The sequence below is a fragment of the Kryptolebias marmoratus genome, linkage group LG1 (genome assembly GCF_001649575.2).
Source record: "Kryptolebias marmoratus isolate JLee-2015 linkage group LG1, ASM164957v2, whole genome shotgun sequence".
In the NCBI taxonomy this organism is placed as follows: Eukaryota; Metazoa; Chordata; class Actinopteri; order Cyprinodontiformes; family Rivulidae; genus Kryptolebias; species Kryptolebias marmoratus.
The window spans coordinates 28,164,838-28,184,570 of NC_051430.1; the positions used below are offsets into that span (position 1 = coordinate 28,164,838).

The 19,733-nt window shown below is 40.7% G+C and overlaps 1 protein-coding gene across 2 annotated transcripts in view; it reads right to left on the reverse strand.

Annotated features, from left to right (window-relative positions):
- Positions 1 to 1,011: 1,011 nt before the first annotated feature.
- The window catches only part of kremen1 (kringle containing transmembrane protein 1), a 63,862-nt gene continuing 45,140 nt past the window's right edge, over positions 1,012 to 19,733 (reverse strand). The window contains exons 4-9 of one of the 2 annotated variants that reach the window (XM_017427900.3): positions 13,824 to 13,948; positions 12,038 to 12,191; positions 10,997 to 11,329; positions 6,584 to 6,823; positions 6,043 to 6,127; positions 1,012 to 4,593 (exon numbers count right to left, since the gene is read on the reverse strand). In XM_017427900.3, the coding sequence (XP_017283389.1) occupies positions 4,434 to 4,593; positions 6,043 to 6,127; positions 6,584 to 6,823; positions 10,997 to 11,329; positions 12,038 to 12,191; positions 13,824 to 13,948 (1,097 nt within the window). In that variant the 3' untranslated portion in view covers positions 1,012 to 4,433. The remainder of the gene's footprint in view (positions 4,594 to 6,042; positions 6,128 to 6,583; positions 6,824 to 10,996; positions 11,330 to 12,037; positions 12,192 to 13,823; positions 13,949 to 19,733) is intronic. The other variant, XM_017427902.3, reaches the window with a different exon arrangement.

The following is a 19,733-nucleotide window of genomic DNA, read 5'->3' on the forward strand; positions in this document are numbered from 1 at the left end:
AACAATGTGTTAACTTTAATTCACCTCTTGTGAATTCAGAAAACCTGGCCCTGCAGATTATTACGCGGCCTCCTGGGTTTGGATTTTTCTTTCTCCACAGTGTTCCAGTTGTAAAAGCTGGACGCCTGCTGTTCCCTCGAAAATGTGCAGGTTGCACGCTTGACCTCATCCCAGAGAGAAACCGATGGGTCACACATGGCCATCCAAATCCTCGCTCTGTGTGTGTGTTCAGCCTCAAACAATCTGGGAGTCATTGCTCATATCTGATGAGCATTTGGCTTTACAGGGGGGGGGGGGAAGGAAAAGGTGGTGCAGATGCTCAAACATGTGAGCAGTGATGTCTTGATTTACTAAAAAAAAAAAAAGATTTTCAAACTTTTGTTTCATTTTACACACAAGACTGCTTTAAAAATGGGTTTAAATGGAACTAGAGGAACTGGATTTTCTACAAAAATACAGTTTGAACGCTGAGTAATGAATGACTGAGAGGCTGAAACAGAGTTATAAAAGCTAAACGTAGCAAAAAGCTAACCAGAAGCTAAAGCAGCAAAAGCCTCGGTAAAAGTCACGAGTCTAACTAAAAGCTGAAAGTAACGAGGCTGTGTAAAAGTAGCAAAAGGTTAACTAAAAGAGAGAAGCATCAAAATAGTATCTGAAAGCTGCAAAAGCCTGGCTAAAAGCTAAAAGTAGCATTAGAAGAGCAAGAGGCCGAACGCTGAAGCAGAACGATGTTTAAGAAGGAATTGAAGAGATTTCAGTGTATATATTTATAAAGTTCAATATTCTGAACATTTTGATATGTGAACAGCTAACCAGGAAAGGATTCAGACGTAGTTGGATTGCAGAGAAATGATCTGATCCCGTTCTGGCTGAACGCTGAAGCAGCTTTAACACAAACAGGCAGAACGGGATTAGCTCGATCCGTTATTTGTGGCCCAGATGCTCCTCAGCACTGATGAAATAAAGTCTGTTTTATCGTGAGGATGAGGCAAAATAAAAATAAACACAGCCTTAAGAAACATGCATACAGTGTTTTATTTGCAACCAGGACACATTAAATAAAACTACAAAGATACTTCACTTATACAAAAGATAGATTATATCCCATTCACATACAAAATAACAATAATTTACTGTATAAATTAAAATCTCACTATTTTTGCTATTTACAAATAGATGAAAAGAAAGTTTTGGCCCCACATGATGATGATGATGATGATGATTTCCCGCAGGGCTTCTGGTGTTTTCGTGTCAGCGAGCGCTTCGGGACATTCACAACAATTTAGGAAAAGACTCTGAAGATAGCAGGGAATTTTCCGGCTGACTGGAGGACGGAACGCAAAATGAGAGTTTTATACCCTTATTAGATACGAACTGTCAGATTTTGTTAGCTTGTTTTTTGATTTCGATGCACAATAACTTCCCATTTCTGCTTCTCCTCTGTTGTTCTGTTTGCTCGGTCCGCTCTGAACGCCACAGAGCCGGGAGCGTCTGCAGTGATCAACATGAGTTCCAGCTGAGCAGAACTTCTAATTGGGAAACCAAGATGCTTTTTTTTATAAAATAATTTATTTAAATTCCACATGATCTGTAACCTGAATGTCACTGCAGTGCTTCACCATGCAGGAAAAAAAAACGTCTTTTGTTTCAAGTGCTCTGGTTGCTGATGAGCTCTTGAATTTACAATCGCTCGTCACCAAAAGGCCATTTGGATGGATTTTAATGAAACCCTCAGAAAATATTCAATGGAGGTGCATCTACAACTGATTAACTTTTGGATTTGATCCAATCCAAGTTGGCTGCCACAGCTAATCTACGTTAGCCTACAAAAAAATGGCTGCAACTCCGTCAGCGTTACAGGTGTTGAGCCTTAATTTGACGTGGTAGTAGCTGAGAGTCATCCTCAGCACTCGTGATATTGCAAATAATGATATTTTCAAGGTAGAGACCAGTTTTTTCAACAGAAGATCTTAGTCTAAATCTGGCCTGAAAGGCAGCGAGCGACATGTGTTTCATTTCCACTGAAACTGAACGCTTTGATTCATGAGTACAAGCGAAATTTAAGTGCATTTGAGTTCTTTCAGGAAGCGTTTGAGGTGACCATCTGCAGAAACCACCTCGAACATCCAGCCTCACACGTAGAACACCACTTGCGATGCCGATGGCGTCCTGGTAAGACTGACCTTTCAAATGTCGCAGCGCCGCACAGAAAACTGTTCCAGCTGCAAACACGCTGTCGTAACATTCAGCCCTTCCTGTATCCCAGTGTTCTGTTTCTGCTCAGCCTTTAGGCCCAAAATCTGCGTGACAAGAAAAACTCAAGAGCGTGCAGCATCTAGAGACACTTCAACGCCGTGTAATTGGTGTTTGTTACTGAGAACATTTAAAACAACAACAACAAAAAAAGCAGAAATGTCTCAAGTGGTTTGCTGAGACAAAATTTTTAAAAGTGGTCATAAATATCAGTCCCACAACGAATTACAGAATATATAACAATATTCACCACTTTCTCTTGTAATTAAAGTTAATGTGAACAATATGTTCAGTAAATGTCAAAGAGCACAAATGAAAAAATAGATTTCTTAACATCTGGTCTGTTAGATCTAACGAGTTGTGATCCTGATGGCTTCATGAGTCCATTCTGTAAAAACATGTTTTGTTGCCGGGAGATTTACTTTTACTTATTAGTGAATCCAATTCTTCGTATCTGCATGAGTTCAGATGTTTGAGAGAGACTTTAAGTCTACTTTAAGGGGGGAAAAACACACCAGATGTGGAGAATCTGAGATCCTTAAGGCACTTGAAGAACATCAAACCGGAAAGTCTTCCACCCACAACCAAGCAGAAAAAAACCCCTCTCAGATCTTCCCTAAATGGTTGTTTGTTTGCAAACAGCATCTGTGAGATCCCAGCCTTCCCCTGACTGAGGGACTCTGCTTCTGCTCTATAACCAGATGCCTAAACACCGATTACAGGTAAGTCTCAATAAATCAGAATATCAACGAAAAGTTGGTATATTTCACTAACTGAACTCCAAAAGTAAAACTCATTTATTATATAGAATCATTTCACACAGAGTGATATGTTTCAAAGGTTTATTTCTGTTTGCTGATTATGGTTTACAGCTAATAAAAGCCAAAATTCAGTTTCTCAGAACATTAGATTATTACATAAGACCGATGGATTCACAAGGCATGGAACTACAGCACATACAGACAGATCCAGGACATGGGCTCAAACTGTCCCATTCCTGAACCAGAGACAATTTTTAAGCAGGATACAGCCAAATGTACCAATATCTGGTTTAACATTGACGGGATCACCTGACCACGGAGAAACAGCAGGATTCTGTAAAGACAACAATAGAAGACACCAGAACCAACGATGCAGACTAGATGAAGGCCACTGTCAAAGCAGCTGTGGGCTTCCAGAACATCTCAGCAGCTCTGCAGGCTGACGGGCTCCACACCACACTGCACCGATGCAGCGTCATGCTAAAGGAGCAACACTTCTGTATTAAAAATCGTTTTCTTCGTTGGTCTTATATACTAATTTAATGTTCTGAGAAACTGAATTTTGGCTTCTCATTAGCAGTAAGACATAATCATCAAAATTATCAGACAAACAGAGTTGAAATGCATCACTGTGTGTCACGACTCCAAGTTTCACTTTTTGAAGCGAATCACTGAAATAAATTAAACTTTTCGCTAATATTCTAATTTACTGAGACGTACCTGTCTGTCTCTCCAACAAACAACTGATCCCCAAAGTGCTGCGATACGGACGTGTACCAACGGCGTGACATTTCCACAACCTTTCCCTGTCCTCTCAAAAGCATTTCGTCATGAAAAGAAAGAAAAAACAATGACAGAAGTGAAGAGACGCACATATATCAAACTCTTCGGAGGCAAGGAATTCTGGCTTTTGGCTGCAAAATGTTCATATGAGGCAGTTGAACTTTGAACAGCTTATGTGTCCTTCACCTTCTTTTAAATATTGATGAAGATGCAGTTGCTACTGAAGTTAGCCGTCACTCCGTCCCCAGCTCTATATTTTTCCCCACTCATGAGTCTGCAATCTGCAGGGATTTCGGAGGTGATGGTGATGAAAATGGTCCCCTGCTTTTTAAAAGCATCCTTGTGTTTGTTTTAGAGCTGCAGCTCTTCCTCTGTCCAGTCTTTTGCCCCCACTGCTGTCTCCGACAGCCCTGTCTGCCCATTTGTCTTTGGTGCTGAGACGGATGAGAATGACTGGCCTCTTTGGCCCAAAGGTCGTTTGGCAACAGTCACTGAGTCAGTTGTCATTAGCCACTCAGTCGTTGGCTTATTAGCGTAGCGCCTCGTAGAGTTTCATTGTCTGAGGGCCTTAGCGTCCGATGATCCTTGAACAGAGCGGATGGTGGCGTCGGGTGGTGGTGGAGTGCAGCAGGAGTGCTAGTGGCCCACCAGAGGGCTGAGGTCACCGTGATGGTTCTTTAGCTTCTTCTTGAACAGGGAGATGGTGGAGGGCCGGTAAAGGATGATCCACGGCTCAGAGGACACCGTACTCTGGCTGCAGCTGTCTGAGCCGCTGACGGTCGGGATGTTCTGAGACCTGGACGGGGAAACAAGGACATTAAGCAAAGATAAACACAGGATATGCTGGTGGAGATTCTCAGTCATCCAGGCCACGGTAAATTCAAAAAAGGTTAAAAAACAAAAACAACTGGACTTCTATTCTGTAGTTGAAGACGTTTCGCTTCTCATCTTAGGAGCTTTCTCAATTCAGAAATAGAGAGTGTGGAGTTGAGCTTTTAAAGCTGAGATGTGATGTAAGCTGGATTGCTTGCAAATTGTTCTCACTCTCCTAACAAAGGAGGAAGCCAAAGGAAGCCATCTATGTCAAAAGGGAGAAACCAACGTCAAACAGAGGAGGAGGTCTCAGATTCCAGCTTTCAAAAACATAATGGAGCTTTAGGCTTGATACCCAGTCAGTTTCACTCCAATCAACACCTGCATTCATGTGACCAGAGTGGCCCATCAGTGAGTCAGACAAACAAGGACCCTAATGAGCCTCTATTGTTAGGAGAGTGAGAACAATTTGCAAGAAGTACAGCTTACATCACATGAAAAAAGAATAGTTGTGTTTAAACTGAGGATGTGTTGTTTATATTGAAAAATACTGCTAAACACTGAGTCTTGAAGGGGTGTATTTACATTATATTGGCTACATTATATTACAGAAAGGTGAGGTGAATTTCAGTTGGTGGCATTTTGCAATTTTACCCACTAGGGGTCACTAAACCACACAGACTGGGGCTGCAGGCTCCCACAATTGATGGGTTTATTATCCAAAAATCAACTTTACTAGAGCAAAGACTATGATTATTTTTAATTTTCTCTTTGATAATGAAAAAAAGAGATCCTCTTTCTTTTTAGGTCATTAGTTAAAAATCTTTACAAACCAAAAATATTTTTAGAATCAAGAGGTTAAATAAAGAAAACATTTTACTAGCTCCAAAACAGAAGCACTAACTAAAATACCTTCATAACCTGAGTTATATTATTATGGTTCCAGACATCAACATGTTTAAGAATATCCAGAGTCACATTATTAGCTGTATTTAAATACAGACTTCTGTTTTTGAAGTATTATAAGAAATAGGCAGAATAAAATCCACTGTTTGAACACAGGGAGTATGTGGTCATTCAGTGTGGTCCAGGAAGCATTTGTGTTTTTATTTTTGTAACCATTTCAATAAAATGCACTCACAGATGGGTAATTTTACAAGTCTGTTCTGCAAAGAGATGAACTATTTGTTTCTTTACAGTTTAATTTGAACAAACCTTTCATCGTTCGTGCAGTTTGGACTTAAAATAGCTGAACGTTGTGTTCAGTCCACTCCACAGGGAGCTTAAATGACGCGAGTGTTTCAGAAAACAGACAAACAATGTGGAGGAAGGAAGAGAGTTTATGTTGCTGCTACATTAAAAGCAGAATCTGAATTCCCCCCCCGTAAACCGTAAACTGCTTGGCGGCGCCTGCTAACCTCCTCACACTTACTTGACTGAGACGTGGAGCAGCAGCTTCGCCACCATGGCTATCACCGTCAAGATGAGGAGGGCGGTCAGAGCATAGATGGTCCACACTGCAGAGAGGAGACATCAGACATCCTCTGTTACTGTCACGAAAACAAACCGAGGCACGCTGAAAAGATGAGCAAGCGAAGAGCTATTCAAGCTCTGCTGGCACACCTGTTAGCAGCGCTCAGCCAGCAAACAGTGACACATTATCAGTGCACATCTGTTCTCCTCTGGCTCAGAAACACACGAGGTGGCTCGATCAGGCTAAACATGTGGGAGTTGGTGAGTTAAGTGTTGCAGGACGCATCAGTCCACCCAGCAAAGCTTTGACAAGATGTCTGATTGCGATCAGCAGGGAGAAGCAAAGTTGCTGCATTTCTGAGTGACTGACAGTCTGTGGGAATTCAGGTAATTGTGCTGCAGCACAGAAAGTAGAAGCATTTCACCAAAATAAGACGATCTGAATATATTTAGAGGAAACAAGGTCATGCTCTGTTGCAGGATCGGGGGTGTTAACATACTATTTCTGTGTCCGGTGGTCTCGCCACGTCCAGCCCACTGACCTGGCATGTTGTGCTCCGGTTTGCCGGGGCTGGACGTGATCACGTACAGGAGCTGGGACGAGTGGCCATTGGACGTGCTGTTGGATCTCTCGGTGACGACGCTGGCCGGCTGCGGCTCCACCGTGCTGGAGGCCTCTGCTCCTTCGTCCTCATCGCCCTCCTCAGCCTCCGCCGTTCTGCCGTCCTGGCTTCTGAGAGCTGCAGAAACAAGAGCAGGACTTTATGAAGACATGGACACACACAGATGGTGTGTGCTGCAGACACAGTAATTTAAAGAGGTTAAAACACAAACGGATCCTTTTCTTCTTCTGATTGAGTTAATGCTGACTATAGTGTTCTGTGACTTTGCTTTTGTAACTTGTATACTTTTCAGAATAAAAAAAAACCCTCATTTTCAAGAAAAATCCCCATAAAAATACACCAAGATTTCTTTAATTCCTTCGAAAGCAGCATACTTGCTTTATTTTTGTCTTCTTATGCTCCTTTAAGCTTCAGTTCTTCTAATGTTTCACTGTTTTAGCTCTACAATATAGCCTTATTTTACCTTTTAACAACTTCTTTTCTAATATTAACAGTTTGCTGATTACTGATTTTAGCTGCAGTTATACTATATTTTGATTTTAGCTACTGTAACAGAATACATCACTCAGTTATGTTTTATGTTTTAGGAATGTTTTTGAAGCTAAATCAAATAAATATAAAGTACTAACTGCATTTGTTAGGAAGCACGTTGACTCATGGATCTGTAAACATGTGCTGTTAATAGATGTTGTTTTTTTTCCCAACAGGACATTATTCAAACAATGACTGCGATCGAGTCTGTTCCGTTCAAACTGCTTAGAACTACAGATTTTCCTCATAAAAATCGTTGCTGGGGAGCTTGGACTGCTTTAACTTGTGCTCCAAGATAAAAGTAATTTCCTAAATAGGAAATCCTCCCGCTTTTCCTTTACCTCTCCCAAACACATTGTGAGTTATGTAAAATTCGAAAAGGAACTTTGGGATTTATGAGAGCCTGGCTCCTTCATTTATTAGATTTTAATTTGCTCGAAGCTTTGCTGAGAAGTTTTTGACTGTGCTCATCTGGAAATGACTTATTGTCCTTCGTTTATTTGCTTTAAACAGATCTGTCCCACAAACAACAGAAACGACTCATTTCTCTTTCAGCTGCATCTAAACGTTATGATGTAAAAAGAAAGAAGGTGAACAAAAATAAAATTATACATCATGTTCACAAATCATCCTAAAACTAAACAGAGCAATGAAGAAAAATGAAGAAAAACTAGAAAAAAGTGCTAAAATCTGCTGAAGAATAATCAGAAACACAATAAATTTGCAAAATACAAGCCAAAAGCTAAAAGTAGCAGAACAGTAGCTAAAAGCTGAAACTAGCAAAACAGCTAAAAGCATAAATTAGTGAATCAATGGCTAAAAGCTAAAAAAGGAAGCACGAATGCTGAACTTGATTCTTCAAAGAGAAGTTTTTTTTTCAAGAATATGAAAAGATTTCAATGCATTTTTATGAGAAAATAAATTGTAAATAAAGACAAAAAGTATAAAAAGTAACAAATATTAAAAGTTTTAGCTCTGATGCTCTGAACCAGCTGAACGTTTTGATCCTGAGCAGCTGAAAAGATATTCTGGTAAAAGTTTTTAATGTTTTACAACTTCATCTTTTATTTTTAATAATTATCTTTGCTTTTATTTTATCTCTTTATATTAATTTAATCCGGTATGTGTTTATATATTATTTAAAGCTCATCTCGAGAGTTCTAATTAAGAGACTTTCCATGTGAAATAAGATTTTTTTATTCTATTTTATTATTATTATGATTCTTTTTTTCCTCACAAAAACTACTCTGAACTGCGTCTGAAGACTCCTGGACAGCGGCCTGTTTCTCTCTGCCATGAATGGTGGTTGGTTGCTGAAGCAGTGTGGGATTTCTTTTCCTGCTTTTCACATAATCGCTCAACCTGACTGTGATCTTCCCGGAACGTTCCACATGTTTCCCATTTGCGAGCAAAATAGCATGCTTCGAGCCCAGTCGCAGCTGAAAGGCACCGCCGGCCTCATCTGAGAGCGTTTAGCCTGAAATTACCGCTGCAGCCACCCAACCTGCCACCACGCAGAGGAGGCAGGACGACGGAAATACTCCACCTGAGAGAAACTACTATTACTCCACTGAAATTTGAATTTCAGTTAAAAACCTACTCGGGTGAAAGTAAAAAGTAGCTTTTTAATATTAGCATTTGGAGATGTCTCTCTTCTAAAGTGAAAAAAGGGGATTATGTTAAATTCATCTTTAATTAAAATAACATTTCAAATTAAAGAGTTTAGGGTATTTATAGAAGGTATAACGCGCCATTTTACTGCAAACCATCAGCGGCCGTATAAACTGTTTAAATCTGTATCACAGACTGTCCTGCTGGTATTATTTAAAACATCATCTCTGAGTGTTAGTCTGAGCAGAACGTCGTTTTCCTAATTTTATCTGTGTTTGAACAGCTGATGTTCTGGGCGGGGTGGGGGGGGTGTCTCCATCACGTCATCCTGCTGCTCAGTCACTGCAGCGATTTTCGGGACATTTTTTTTTTTAAATCGGCACTTTTTGGACAAATTCCAGTTTTTGATTTCTGTAAACTCCCAACCTCCCAGATCAGACTGACAAATTACAATTTTTACTCTAAGAACTATAATTAACCGCAGACAATCAGGGGTGGATCGAGAAACATTTTCATGGCATGATAAAAAGGAGGGGCAGGAGATTTTAAGGAGCGGTACACTGTGACAGAACTGTATGTGCTGATATAATTACAGTTAATCACAGTAGTCACTTGGAAAGCCCTCAAATAAAATGCTTTATGTCCAGAAGAGACCCTGTGTCCATGTCAGTCTGATCCCTGACGTCATCAAACCAAAACAGAACTGGAAATAAATGATTAAAAGCAAGATTTTAGGACAGAATCTTGAAGGTTATGATAAGTTATTCATTGTTCGTGTGTTTCTATTCCAGCCTTCTGTCTGTGTCAAAGGAAATTTTCAAATAATAACCTGCAGGTTTTTGTGTGAATGCACATTTTATTTTGCATTCAACCTATAATTAATGTTTTTTTAGCAGTAATATATTTGTCTTTTAGGCCCGTTCCCTTCGTATCTACGGTGCTATTTCTTCTTACCTAAAAAAAAAAAAAAAAAAACACACCGAGGTGACCTTTTCTCAGATTCCATTTCTGACTGACATGGTGCCTCATGCAAAACAAGATCTATGATTTCAGGAGAAAGTATCGCCTATGCAGGGGTCAGGGGGATTCTGACCTCCTGATATTGTTTTAGTGTAACACCACCGAGCCAGAAAAATGAGACAGGAATACAGATGGGTGCAGGAGGAGAGGGGAGAGATTGCTTCTCACTGTGGAGCCTGAATGTCACCTACCCTGACTTATATCAGGGGCTTGCTTTGCCTGCTCCTTTATAAATTAAACTATTAAATCATTCTCAGGTGTTTTCAGGCTTTTATAAGGAGGACACAAAAAGGAAACGGTGCAGGACAACTTTTCTCTTCCACGGTAGTCTGAGATAACGTGCAGGGACGTCTTCAACTTTGTGCGAGTTTGTTTCCCCAGCGAGGCATCAGAAGGCGCGATGACAGCGTTTAGTATGTAGGTGGCATACGAACTCACTGTGCAGCTCAGCCGGGAACAAACTCCGGGAGAGCAAAGCAGCCTGCTGCAGCTTGATAACACAGCGAGTTCCTAGAAAAACAAATCTTTATCTGAACAAGCAGAATCACCTGCGGCGGCAAGACACCGACTTGCAGAATAAAGAGAAAAGGGACTGCGAGTGGCACGAGAGCTGCCTCACCGGAGCTAACCGGAATTAGCTGGTTTACCTAAACTGAGGCTGTTATGCAAAAACTTCCTCCAGCCAGAACACACCCCGCCGTACAGATGTAATTCTTAGTAAGTTTAAAGGAAGCTGGTAATACGGCAGGAAAATTAAAGGCCTAGCATTCCTTGAAGGAACCCTTATCGTTCACTTCCTGTCATAAAACAGTTTTAGACTAAAATCATCTCATGTTGAAAAATAGCTGCTTTGGTGAAACTTGTGTAATTTTGCGAGATGTCACACTCGGAGTAAGTGTTAATGACTCTCAGCTACTAACACACCAAATTTTAATTTAATATCTGTTAAATTGACTGAGTTTTAGCCCTTTTTGTGTTGGCACATGTTGCTCAGCTGCGGCAGCCATCTTCAATTAAACAGCCATCAAAAGTAAGTCAGTTGTAGATATTCCTCCAATGATTTCTTTCTGCAAGTTTCAATAATATTTGTCCAGTAGGTCATGCCTTCGCCTTCTGCTAAAACGTTACCTTGGTAGAGAAGAGCGAAGCCCTGGGCCTGGTTGGTGCGGTCTGAGTAGAAGTACAGGATAACAAAGTCACCCGTGACGTTCACCAGCTCCCGAGGGGGGCTGCGCCGGTCGAAGCGGGCCACCACTTGGTTGGTGTTTCCGTCCAGGAGCTCCACCATGTCCGTCTGATCGGAGATGTCGAAGAAGGTGAAGTTGAAGAGGATGGCGGAGGAACCGGGAATCTGGATGGTCCAGTAGCAGACACGACTGGCGCCGTATTTGTCAGGAAAATCAGGGGAGTAGATCACTCCTGATGGTGAGGTGTAGTTCCCACCGCAGGCGCCCACCTGGGCTGTAAACATAAAACAAACACGGTTAGAGAGCTATGCTTTCAAAGGAAAAACAGTCGATGGTGACATTTCAAAGAACCAATCTAAAGAAAAGGCACAGCAGCATGAATCTGATTTTACTTCTCCATTTGAAAACATTTCCAGTTTTAGTCCCAGTTTTCATTAAGACTGTTCAGATTTGTCGTTTATAATCCATTTTGGGTTATCCGACTACAAGTGATTGTCTCTGACTGACCTAACAGTTAATAAGTAAACGTTTTTGCGATTGGATGTCATTAACCCGCTCTGCATGCAGATATAGTGTCTGTGAGAGGAAGAATGACTTTTTGATACATTACAGTTACAGTAATCACAGCGGGTCCAGAAACAAGCAGAACAAACATTAAACAAAACAGATTGCCGAGAACCATTTTTAACAGCAGGTCTAAATAACCGCCTTTGTTTATATCTGCCTCACTTATTTTTGTTCATTTTCAAAGTCCAACGTTTGCTCATATGCTGTATGGTCATAAAAAGTAAACGTTTTATCAAAACATTGCTAAGCATCTATAAAATAAACAGAAAAAGACAAATAAACTAAAAACACGAAATGGCTTCAGCACAAGTTTTGTTTGCTTTGCTCCAAATCATTTATGATTTACACAAAACAGCCGCAGAGAAGTGAAAAGAGAAGAACCCTGGCTCTTAACGGCTCTTAAAACGGCGCTTACTGTCAAAGACGATCATCCAGCCGTCTCCTCCGCAGGGCTGAGTGTGGTCGCCAAAACAAACGTGGTTACACTCTGTGTTCGATGACTCGCCGCGCTCTCGTGCATCGACTTCGTTGCCACAGAAACAGGCGTATCCTGACTCCATCCCAGCGAGCTGCGGAACAAAAAAGGTACGACTGTTTAAGGCAAACTTCAGTTGATGGAACTTGTTCAGAGATTCAAACACATTCCTAGCTTTAGTTTTTTATTTTATAACATGCAATAACTAAAAGTCAGCATTCAGGCCAGAATCTTCCCATCTGATGATGAGAAATGATGCCATTAGAACCATTTTGGTTAACCCTAGAAAATAACATTATGCACGATCTCATGTTATATTCCGAGATCTCGAGTGATTTCACAGAATCTGTTGGTGCTTGGAGAATGTAATGTGAATTACTCTCAGCTACCACCACACCGGGTTTTAACTTCATATCTATAAAATTCAAGGTGGTAGTTTTAAAACCATTTTTCTGTAGGTTAAGGTCAGTCAGCTGTGACAGCCATCTTAAAGTGGGTTGATGACAAAAGTTAATCAGCTTAATGATTACTTTAAGAGTTTCATTAAAATCTGCCCCTTGGATCATGAGATATTTTGGTAACGGACACACAAACAGGCAGAAACATGATCTCTTTTCCTTCGCCCTTTCAGCAGCGGGAGACAAGCAGTTCCTCGACAGGAGACTTCAGTTTAAATTGCCACGATTGCTTTTTTGTTTTCATGACTACACAGCCTGAAATGTTTCAAACATCTGCACTCAACGTGAAGAAAGTAAATCATACAAAAACACCTCCTCCTTTCGTTCAAATTAAAGATGTTAGAAAAAAAAAAGTCTTGGAACAGGAAACTACAATAACCTTCAGATATCTTGACCTCGCCAACACAAACGCTCGTTCTCAAAAGAGTTATTGTCCTGCACTCAGAAGAACATTGTTGTTCTTCAGGCTGCAAATGAATCTGGGAGAACAAAAGGTGCTTCATCATTTCCCTCTCTAACTTATTTATTTATTTGTTATTTATCACGAAATGGGAATTCTTGCTGCTTTTGCTGGCGTTATAACGTGTAAAACTACGTCCCTGAATGCTGTCGGAAGAGAAAACAAACGACCGGCTGCCGCCTCACCCATCAGGAATGCTCTTTGTCAAAAAGTCACGCAGGATCCAGTCTTCTGAGCACTGACGTTTCACACGTGCACCGAGGACGGCGACAAATAAAGGCTTGGCAGACAAAGCCAGTTCATCACCATCTCTGTGACACCTGTCCAACTAAAAGAGGAGGACGTGTCCGTGCCTCTCAGCCGAGACAGAAAATCAACACCTGGCACCGTTTGTGGTGCAACAAAGGTCGAGAAGACAAAAAAAAAAAAAAAAACGCACTGCAGAGGAGGAGGTGTCCAGTCGAATAACAGCCATTTATTTCCAGCCGTCAGCCCTGATTATGGTGATGATTTATCATCTGCTGGTTGCTTTTAAACCGGACGTCTGATGGCACAATAAAAAGGGCAACCGGAACACCGACTGTCACAGAATGGTCCATAAACGCAGATAATTTACATAAAAGCTCACAAACAATCGCTCATGTCAAATTTATATGTAATGTGGGCAGTTTGCTGGATGCTTTTTAACCCAATAAGTGGATGAAAAAGAGTCAGGACGAGGGATTATCTATAAATATTTTGCTTCACATTTCTCAGACTCCCCTTCCGTTTATTTGTGCAGATTCTGATGTGAAACGTTAAAGCTCACCTTGTATCTCTTCCTCCGGCAGAAGCTGATGCAGTTCTGAATGGTGAGTTTATTGTTGATCTCGCTGGCACCGGAAAGTGTGGGGGGGTGTCCGCTGTCCCTGAAGCAGCCCAAGTTTCCTGGCACTGCAAAACAAAACAAGAGGAGAATCCGTTCAGTGAAATCAGTTTTGTGCAAACCGCGTCTCATTCCGACGATGAACATCTTCTGTGCAAATGTTGGGTCAGGGTGAGGGTAATCTGATGTTTCCTCATGTTCACAAGAAACAGTCCAAACATTTGCTCATGCTTACTTAATTTTCATTTTGACTCTGATTCAATAAACTCTGCAAGAGTTAAAATCAAACTAGTTGGTGTAAAATGAGATCTGTTAATAAATGTTAATAAATCTTCAGGATAAGAGCTGATTTGGACAAAAGGACAATAGTTTGAACTTTTTCAATTACATGAAATTGTTAAGGTTAATCAGCTCCTATATCTTATAAATAGAGCCCAAAGGACAATTTATCACGACACACCAGTAAAGCATTCAACTCTAAGTTCGACAAAAAATAAATACATTTCCAAGAAGCAAAGTGTTCGACTTTTTAACAAAAAAGAGGATTAGTACAAAAAATGACATAAGACTTCAAGGATGTTTGAGTCAAAGCTACAGAAAAGAGGACTATAAAAATATTAAATGTCAGATGTGACAATAAATGATATCAGATCAGGAACTGACTGTGCATGTGGTGAGGTATTTGATGAGTTTTATGTGCCAAAAAGAAATTAAGTAAATAAATAAAGCAACCATAAAAAACCTTTCCAGACAGTGTTTGACAAATTGAAACACCTGAAAGAGAGCCAACACATTAAATCACAGTAAACTCTCTTTTAGAAGATTAATCCTAATCTAATTTCTCTCGTTTAACTATTAATAACGTCACATTTTTTAGGGTTAGATGTTAGAAAGTTGGGCACAAACAGGCTGTCAACTGGATCAATGACCGAACGGATTGATGGGAAATACGATGACACCGTTTCAGATCAAACACAAGCAGATAAGTCAGCCTGCCTCCTTCAATCCACAGAGTATTCATCAAACAATACAATCTTTAATACAATCTCTCTGAATCTGGCAAAACGATTACACACTCCAAAGCCTTTAAATTGAATGTAATAGCTCTGGAAGTGCCAATAAAGCCTCCAGCAGTCCATATCCCATTTATGATTTGTTTTTCATTCAAATGACTTTACTTGTGTTTCATTTCAGCATCTCGAGGTGAACTATATTTGACAAACAGGAATGGATGCACAAAAGGAGCAATTTCCATGACAAGTGTGGAAAAAAAAAAAGCTCTTAGGTCTCATCCACCTGCAGGGTACGGAGGAGTTTGCTAGGAAAAGATGGACAAGACACGAGCAAAAACTGACTGTTGTGTGGTTTGGGATGCAATGAGGATGCAGAACTCCTGAGCACACCGAGACACTTTGTTTCATATCAGGACACTCGTTAAATTACAAGTTGGAGATTACACACAGGAGCGGTTCTGTTTATTGCTGCAACAACAGTGTCTCAGTCTCTGGACACAAAAGTTTGACAACCAGTCCAAAAACCGCCGTGCTGTTTGTCCCCCCTGATGCCGAGCACCGCCGCTGTCCTGGAACTGAGACTTTCTGCAGTTTCTGACGGCTGACAGCTGGGTCCACCAGCGAAGAAATGACAAACACTTGTTTCCAGTTTTACTCCGCTGTCCTCACTCGGTTTGGGAAAAACACGGGCAACATACAAACAAAAAAATACAGCTAGAAAATAAATTTGCATGCAACTCCGTTTAAATATTTATGCCCATTGCTGCAGTCTAAACAGCTTACACTTGATAAAGACCACACATGACGGGCACCATCTCTGGGAAGCCACTTGTTGATGCCACAGTGTTAACTTTTCGGCTGACACAAAAGCCCATTTACATGCACAAGAGATTCTGCAAATTCTTTTGGTTATGAAAAAGACAGAGACAAAGCCTATTGGGGGGGGGGGCAGGAAAGTGACATGTTTTAGATTCCACCACAGAGCGGCTGGCTGGCAGGACGAGAAACGACATGAAACAAACACAGCGCTGACCGTGAAGTGACCGCCGAGTCGCGGCTCCAAAACGTGTTTGACAAATGACTCAGCTGTTTGAGTCCAACTCCCTGGCACCAGCAATAAATCATACGCAATTTGGCTTTTTTGCAGCCACAATCAAGCTTTAGAAGTGAATAAATACACTTGTTTGGGTCATTTACTGAGACGCCAAGGCATGCACTCGAAGAGTTACGAGCTGAATGACACGACAGGATAAAGACAGACACGACAGTAATGAGAACCTTAAAACTCCTCTCATATTTTCATACAGAAAGCAGCGAGTGCTGGGAAAGCAGCTTTAGTATCTGTTGCTCACATGCAGTGCACTGGATCGACCCCTCACCCGGTGAGCAGAGATAAACACCTGGCTGCGAACCAGCAACCTCCCTCAAAGCAAGGCAGGTAGCACCTCAATGGTGCTTTTTGTAAAGCAAAGGCAAAAAAATGCCACTGCAGGGCTCAGCAGTTAAATTAAAGGCAGAAATGCTCTTTTTTCCTGCTTTGCTTTGACAAGAAGATTGCAGACAGCAGTCGATTTATTGCTCTTGGTCGTCCTCTCATCTTGGGGTTGTGAAGTTCTGGTTGAGGAGCAGCAAGCCGGATCGTATCACACCCCAGCAGTGCAAGACTTCTTTTTAACAGCATACTTAAAGGGACAGTTCAGATCTTTTGAATTGGGGTTACCAGTTGGGGTGGGTGATATGACAGCCGTGAAGGCGAGTGGTCAAATCAGAAAGATTGAAGTGTCAACACCATCTTAAATGTTCATTTTACTTGGCACAAGTTGGCAAAATTGCACAAATTAAACAAAAACTAGTCAGAAATGTCATTCGGCTTAAATATTCTTGTATATTTTTCTTTTAGGGCAATTTATTAAACTTGTTTTATACCCTTTTTAACAGAAAAGCAAACAAATGTGAATAAACAACATTAACAAAATAATAAAGAGTCTTTCTTCAGGTCCTTTGTTCAGTCCTTGATTTATACATAGTTCATTTTCTCATAGTTTTGAGTCCATGGCTGAGTTGACCCATAAAGAAAAAGTCTTTTCTTTTTTTTTCATAAAGTATATTCCTTCCACGATATCGTGGCAGTGATCCGGCCCTAGAGGGTCACATTTCAGCCAAAACCTTGTAATGGCCCTTTTGGATGCAATTAAAAAGACTTTGAAGAGATACAGCACATATACCCGCTTTGAAGTATTCCACTAGGGTCCAATCCCAGCAGTGCTGTTCTGGGATCCCTTGGACTCTTGTATCCTGGTACATTCTCAATAATTATACGAACGCAGTCCAAAAAACAGCTGGAGTTTTACACACAAACAGCCACTTTTTACAGCGTACTGCCTCGTTTCAAACCTGCCACTGACTGCAAGCTATGGTCGAATCTAATAAACTACAAAAACTGTGATCATGATTTTAATGTTATATGATTTTTGTATTTTGTATATCACCCACCCCTGATAACTCTTTGAACAGCCTCAGTTAGGAACTACATCTTAACCAGATTGACAAGATAACAGCAAGTCCGAGTTTTAGTTTTATGTTGGTATTCCAGCTGAAATGTTTTAGCATTCCTGCAGAAAGCGCCCCAGGCTGCACCACAAGTGCTACAGTTCGCTGCTGCTGTGTTTTGAACTTCCGCATAACAACAGAATTCTGTATAAACAACTTCATAAAGCAAAACTGATGGCGACGTAAATGTTTAAAGAGCTGTTTTAAGACAACAGCAGTTCACTTTCGTCTTGTCCCCACTCGAACTAACCGTTAATTTATCAGCCTGCTCAGAATTAAACTCTAAAGAGCCATCATCAGCAGGTAAGACGTTAACTGTTTGTAAAATTCCCACAAACCCAACTAGACAGATAAAATGCTTTGCAAACTATGACTGTGGATGTTTGAGATTTTATTCAAAAATAAAAAACTCTGAAATATTCGTGATTTTAAAACTCCTACAGGAAGCAGCGTCTCTAACAAAGGTCTGCATTGCAGGCAAGCGCAAATATTTTCAGGCACATTATTAAAAGAAAAAGCACAAACACATTTAACACACTTCAAAGCTTTTTGGTGGAATTTAGTCTTTAACAAGCCAGAGGGGGGAGAGATGGAGGAAACATAAGGTGCATAAATGCTTCAGTCAGCCGAGCCCAGACCTCTGAAAACCTGTGGAGATCACGGTGGGAGGGGGGGCTCAGCTGAACCCTCACTCGTCAGAGCCCGGCAGCTGTTAGTTTACCTTCCTGCAATGCAACTCGGTGCTACATGCAGAAAGGAGAAGGCAGCAGGCCTGTCTGTGCAGCAAACAACACTAAACACAAGAACATCACGGTGGGATAAAATAATAATAATAAAAAAAAACATCAAACGAGTGCATCTGGTGGCGAGTTCATGCAAGCAGGTTGATGAGCTGAGTGGGACAAACATGTTATTATGGAAACAAAATTATAAATTCCTATGACATCTGGAGGGTAAAGAGCAGAGAAAATATGAGTAAAGAGGGATCTGAAGGCATCTCTCTAATTATTTCAAACAGATTTAGTCCTGACTTTGTTTGCTTGGAGTTCCAGACGAGGCACAACAGAACAGGAGGTCAGACATCGGGTCACAGAAACGCTCGAAGCTTTCAGATGAAAAACGATCTTCACGCTTTGTCCTAGTCCTGAAGTCTGCGAGACGAGCAGTGATTAATAACGGCGAAAGAAACCGGCACACTAATGGAAATAAATTTAATAAAACAGATTCATTTTTCCCCTTTGAAAATTACTTTTCCAGGAATATCACAGCCAAGCCTTCGCTACAACAACACGCCAACAAACGTCTCATTTTTTAACTTTTTCCCCCATTTTTAACACCTTTTCTCAGGTCAATTAAATACATCTAGAGTCATGTGCATTGGTAAAATGATTCCTGTTAGCTTATTTTTGTTTTATTTATGTTTTCTCAGGCAGAAAAGCCTAAGGATCAGTGAGTTTCTGGGAATAGAAAGGTCAGCACAAAGGGCCTGAGTGACAGCACCCACGCAGATCAGAAATCGCCCGGAGGCTTTGGAGAGGGGGCGATGGCACAAGGTTTGTTTAATAAACAATTAGTCATGTTGACATAAATGCACATTTCTGAAAATATCAACTCCTCTTTGGACAAAGAAAACACAATCTTTGTCATATTTAGGGGTTGTTTTTTTTTTTTACTTTATTCCTCTCTTGCCTATCTGGATTTTCAGTTTTGAGGATTTAAGATGTTCTTAATCTACTTTGCTTCCTGTTTATCTTAACATTTGGGGATTTTTTTTTTCCCCCACTTGTTTTTCTTCTTTTTTCACACCTGGTTTCAGTTTGCTGATTGCTCCAAACATGTGTTCATGCTGTCCTTAAATTCCTTTGGCGTTTATGGTTTTCTTGTTGAGTTCAAGTTCTTTGTCTTCTTCTCGCTCCTGGTGATATTCTGTCAACTACAGGCTAATTTCTCATGGCTGTTCTGCACGATCAGTTTAATTTTAGGATTACTTTGGTTTTTGTGGGGATTCGTTGTCAGACCAGGGGGCTCGAATACAAAGGCTTGCCTAGATTTTCTGCAGAAACATCTACTGAAAACTCTTAAATCAAGAAAACTGCAAAATAATCCAGATGTATAAAATTATATGCAGACATGAATCCAAGCATTTATCTTTTGCACATCCTGATCACTGTGAAATTAGGCTCACATAAGACACTTGTACTGACACGCCTCTATTTAAATATGCACATAGATGCAAATATGCCCTGCACATGTGATTCTCCTCTCTGCACAGTCAAAAATCATGTCTACA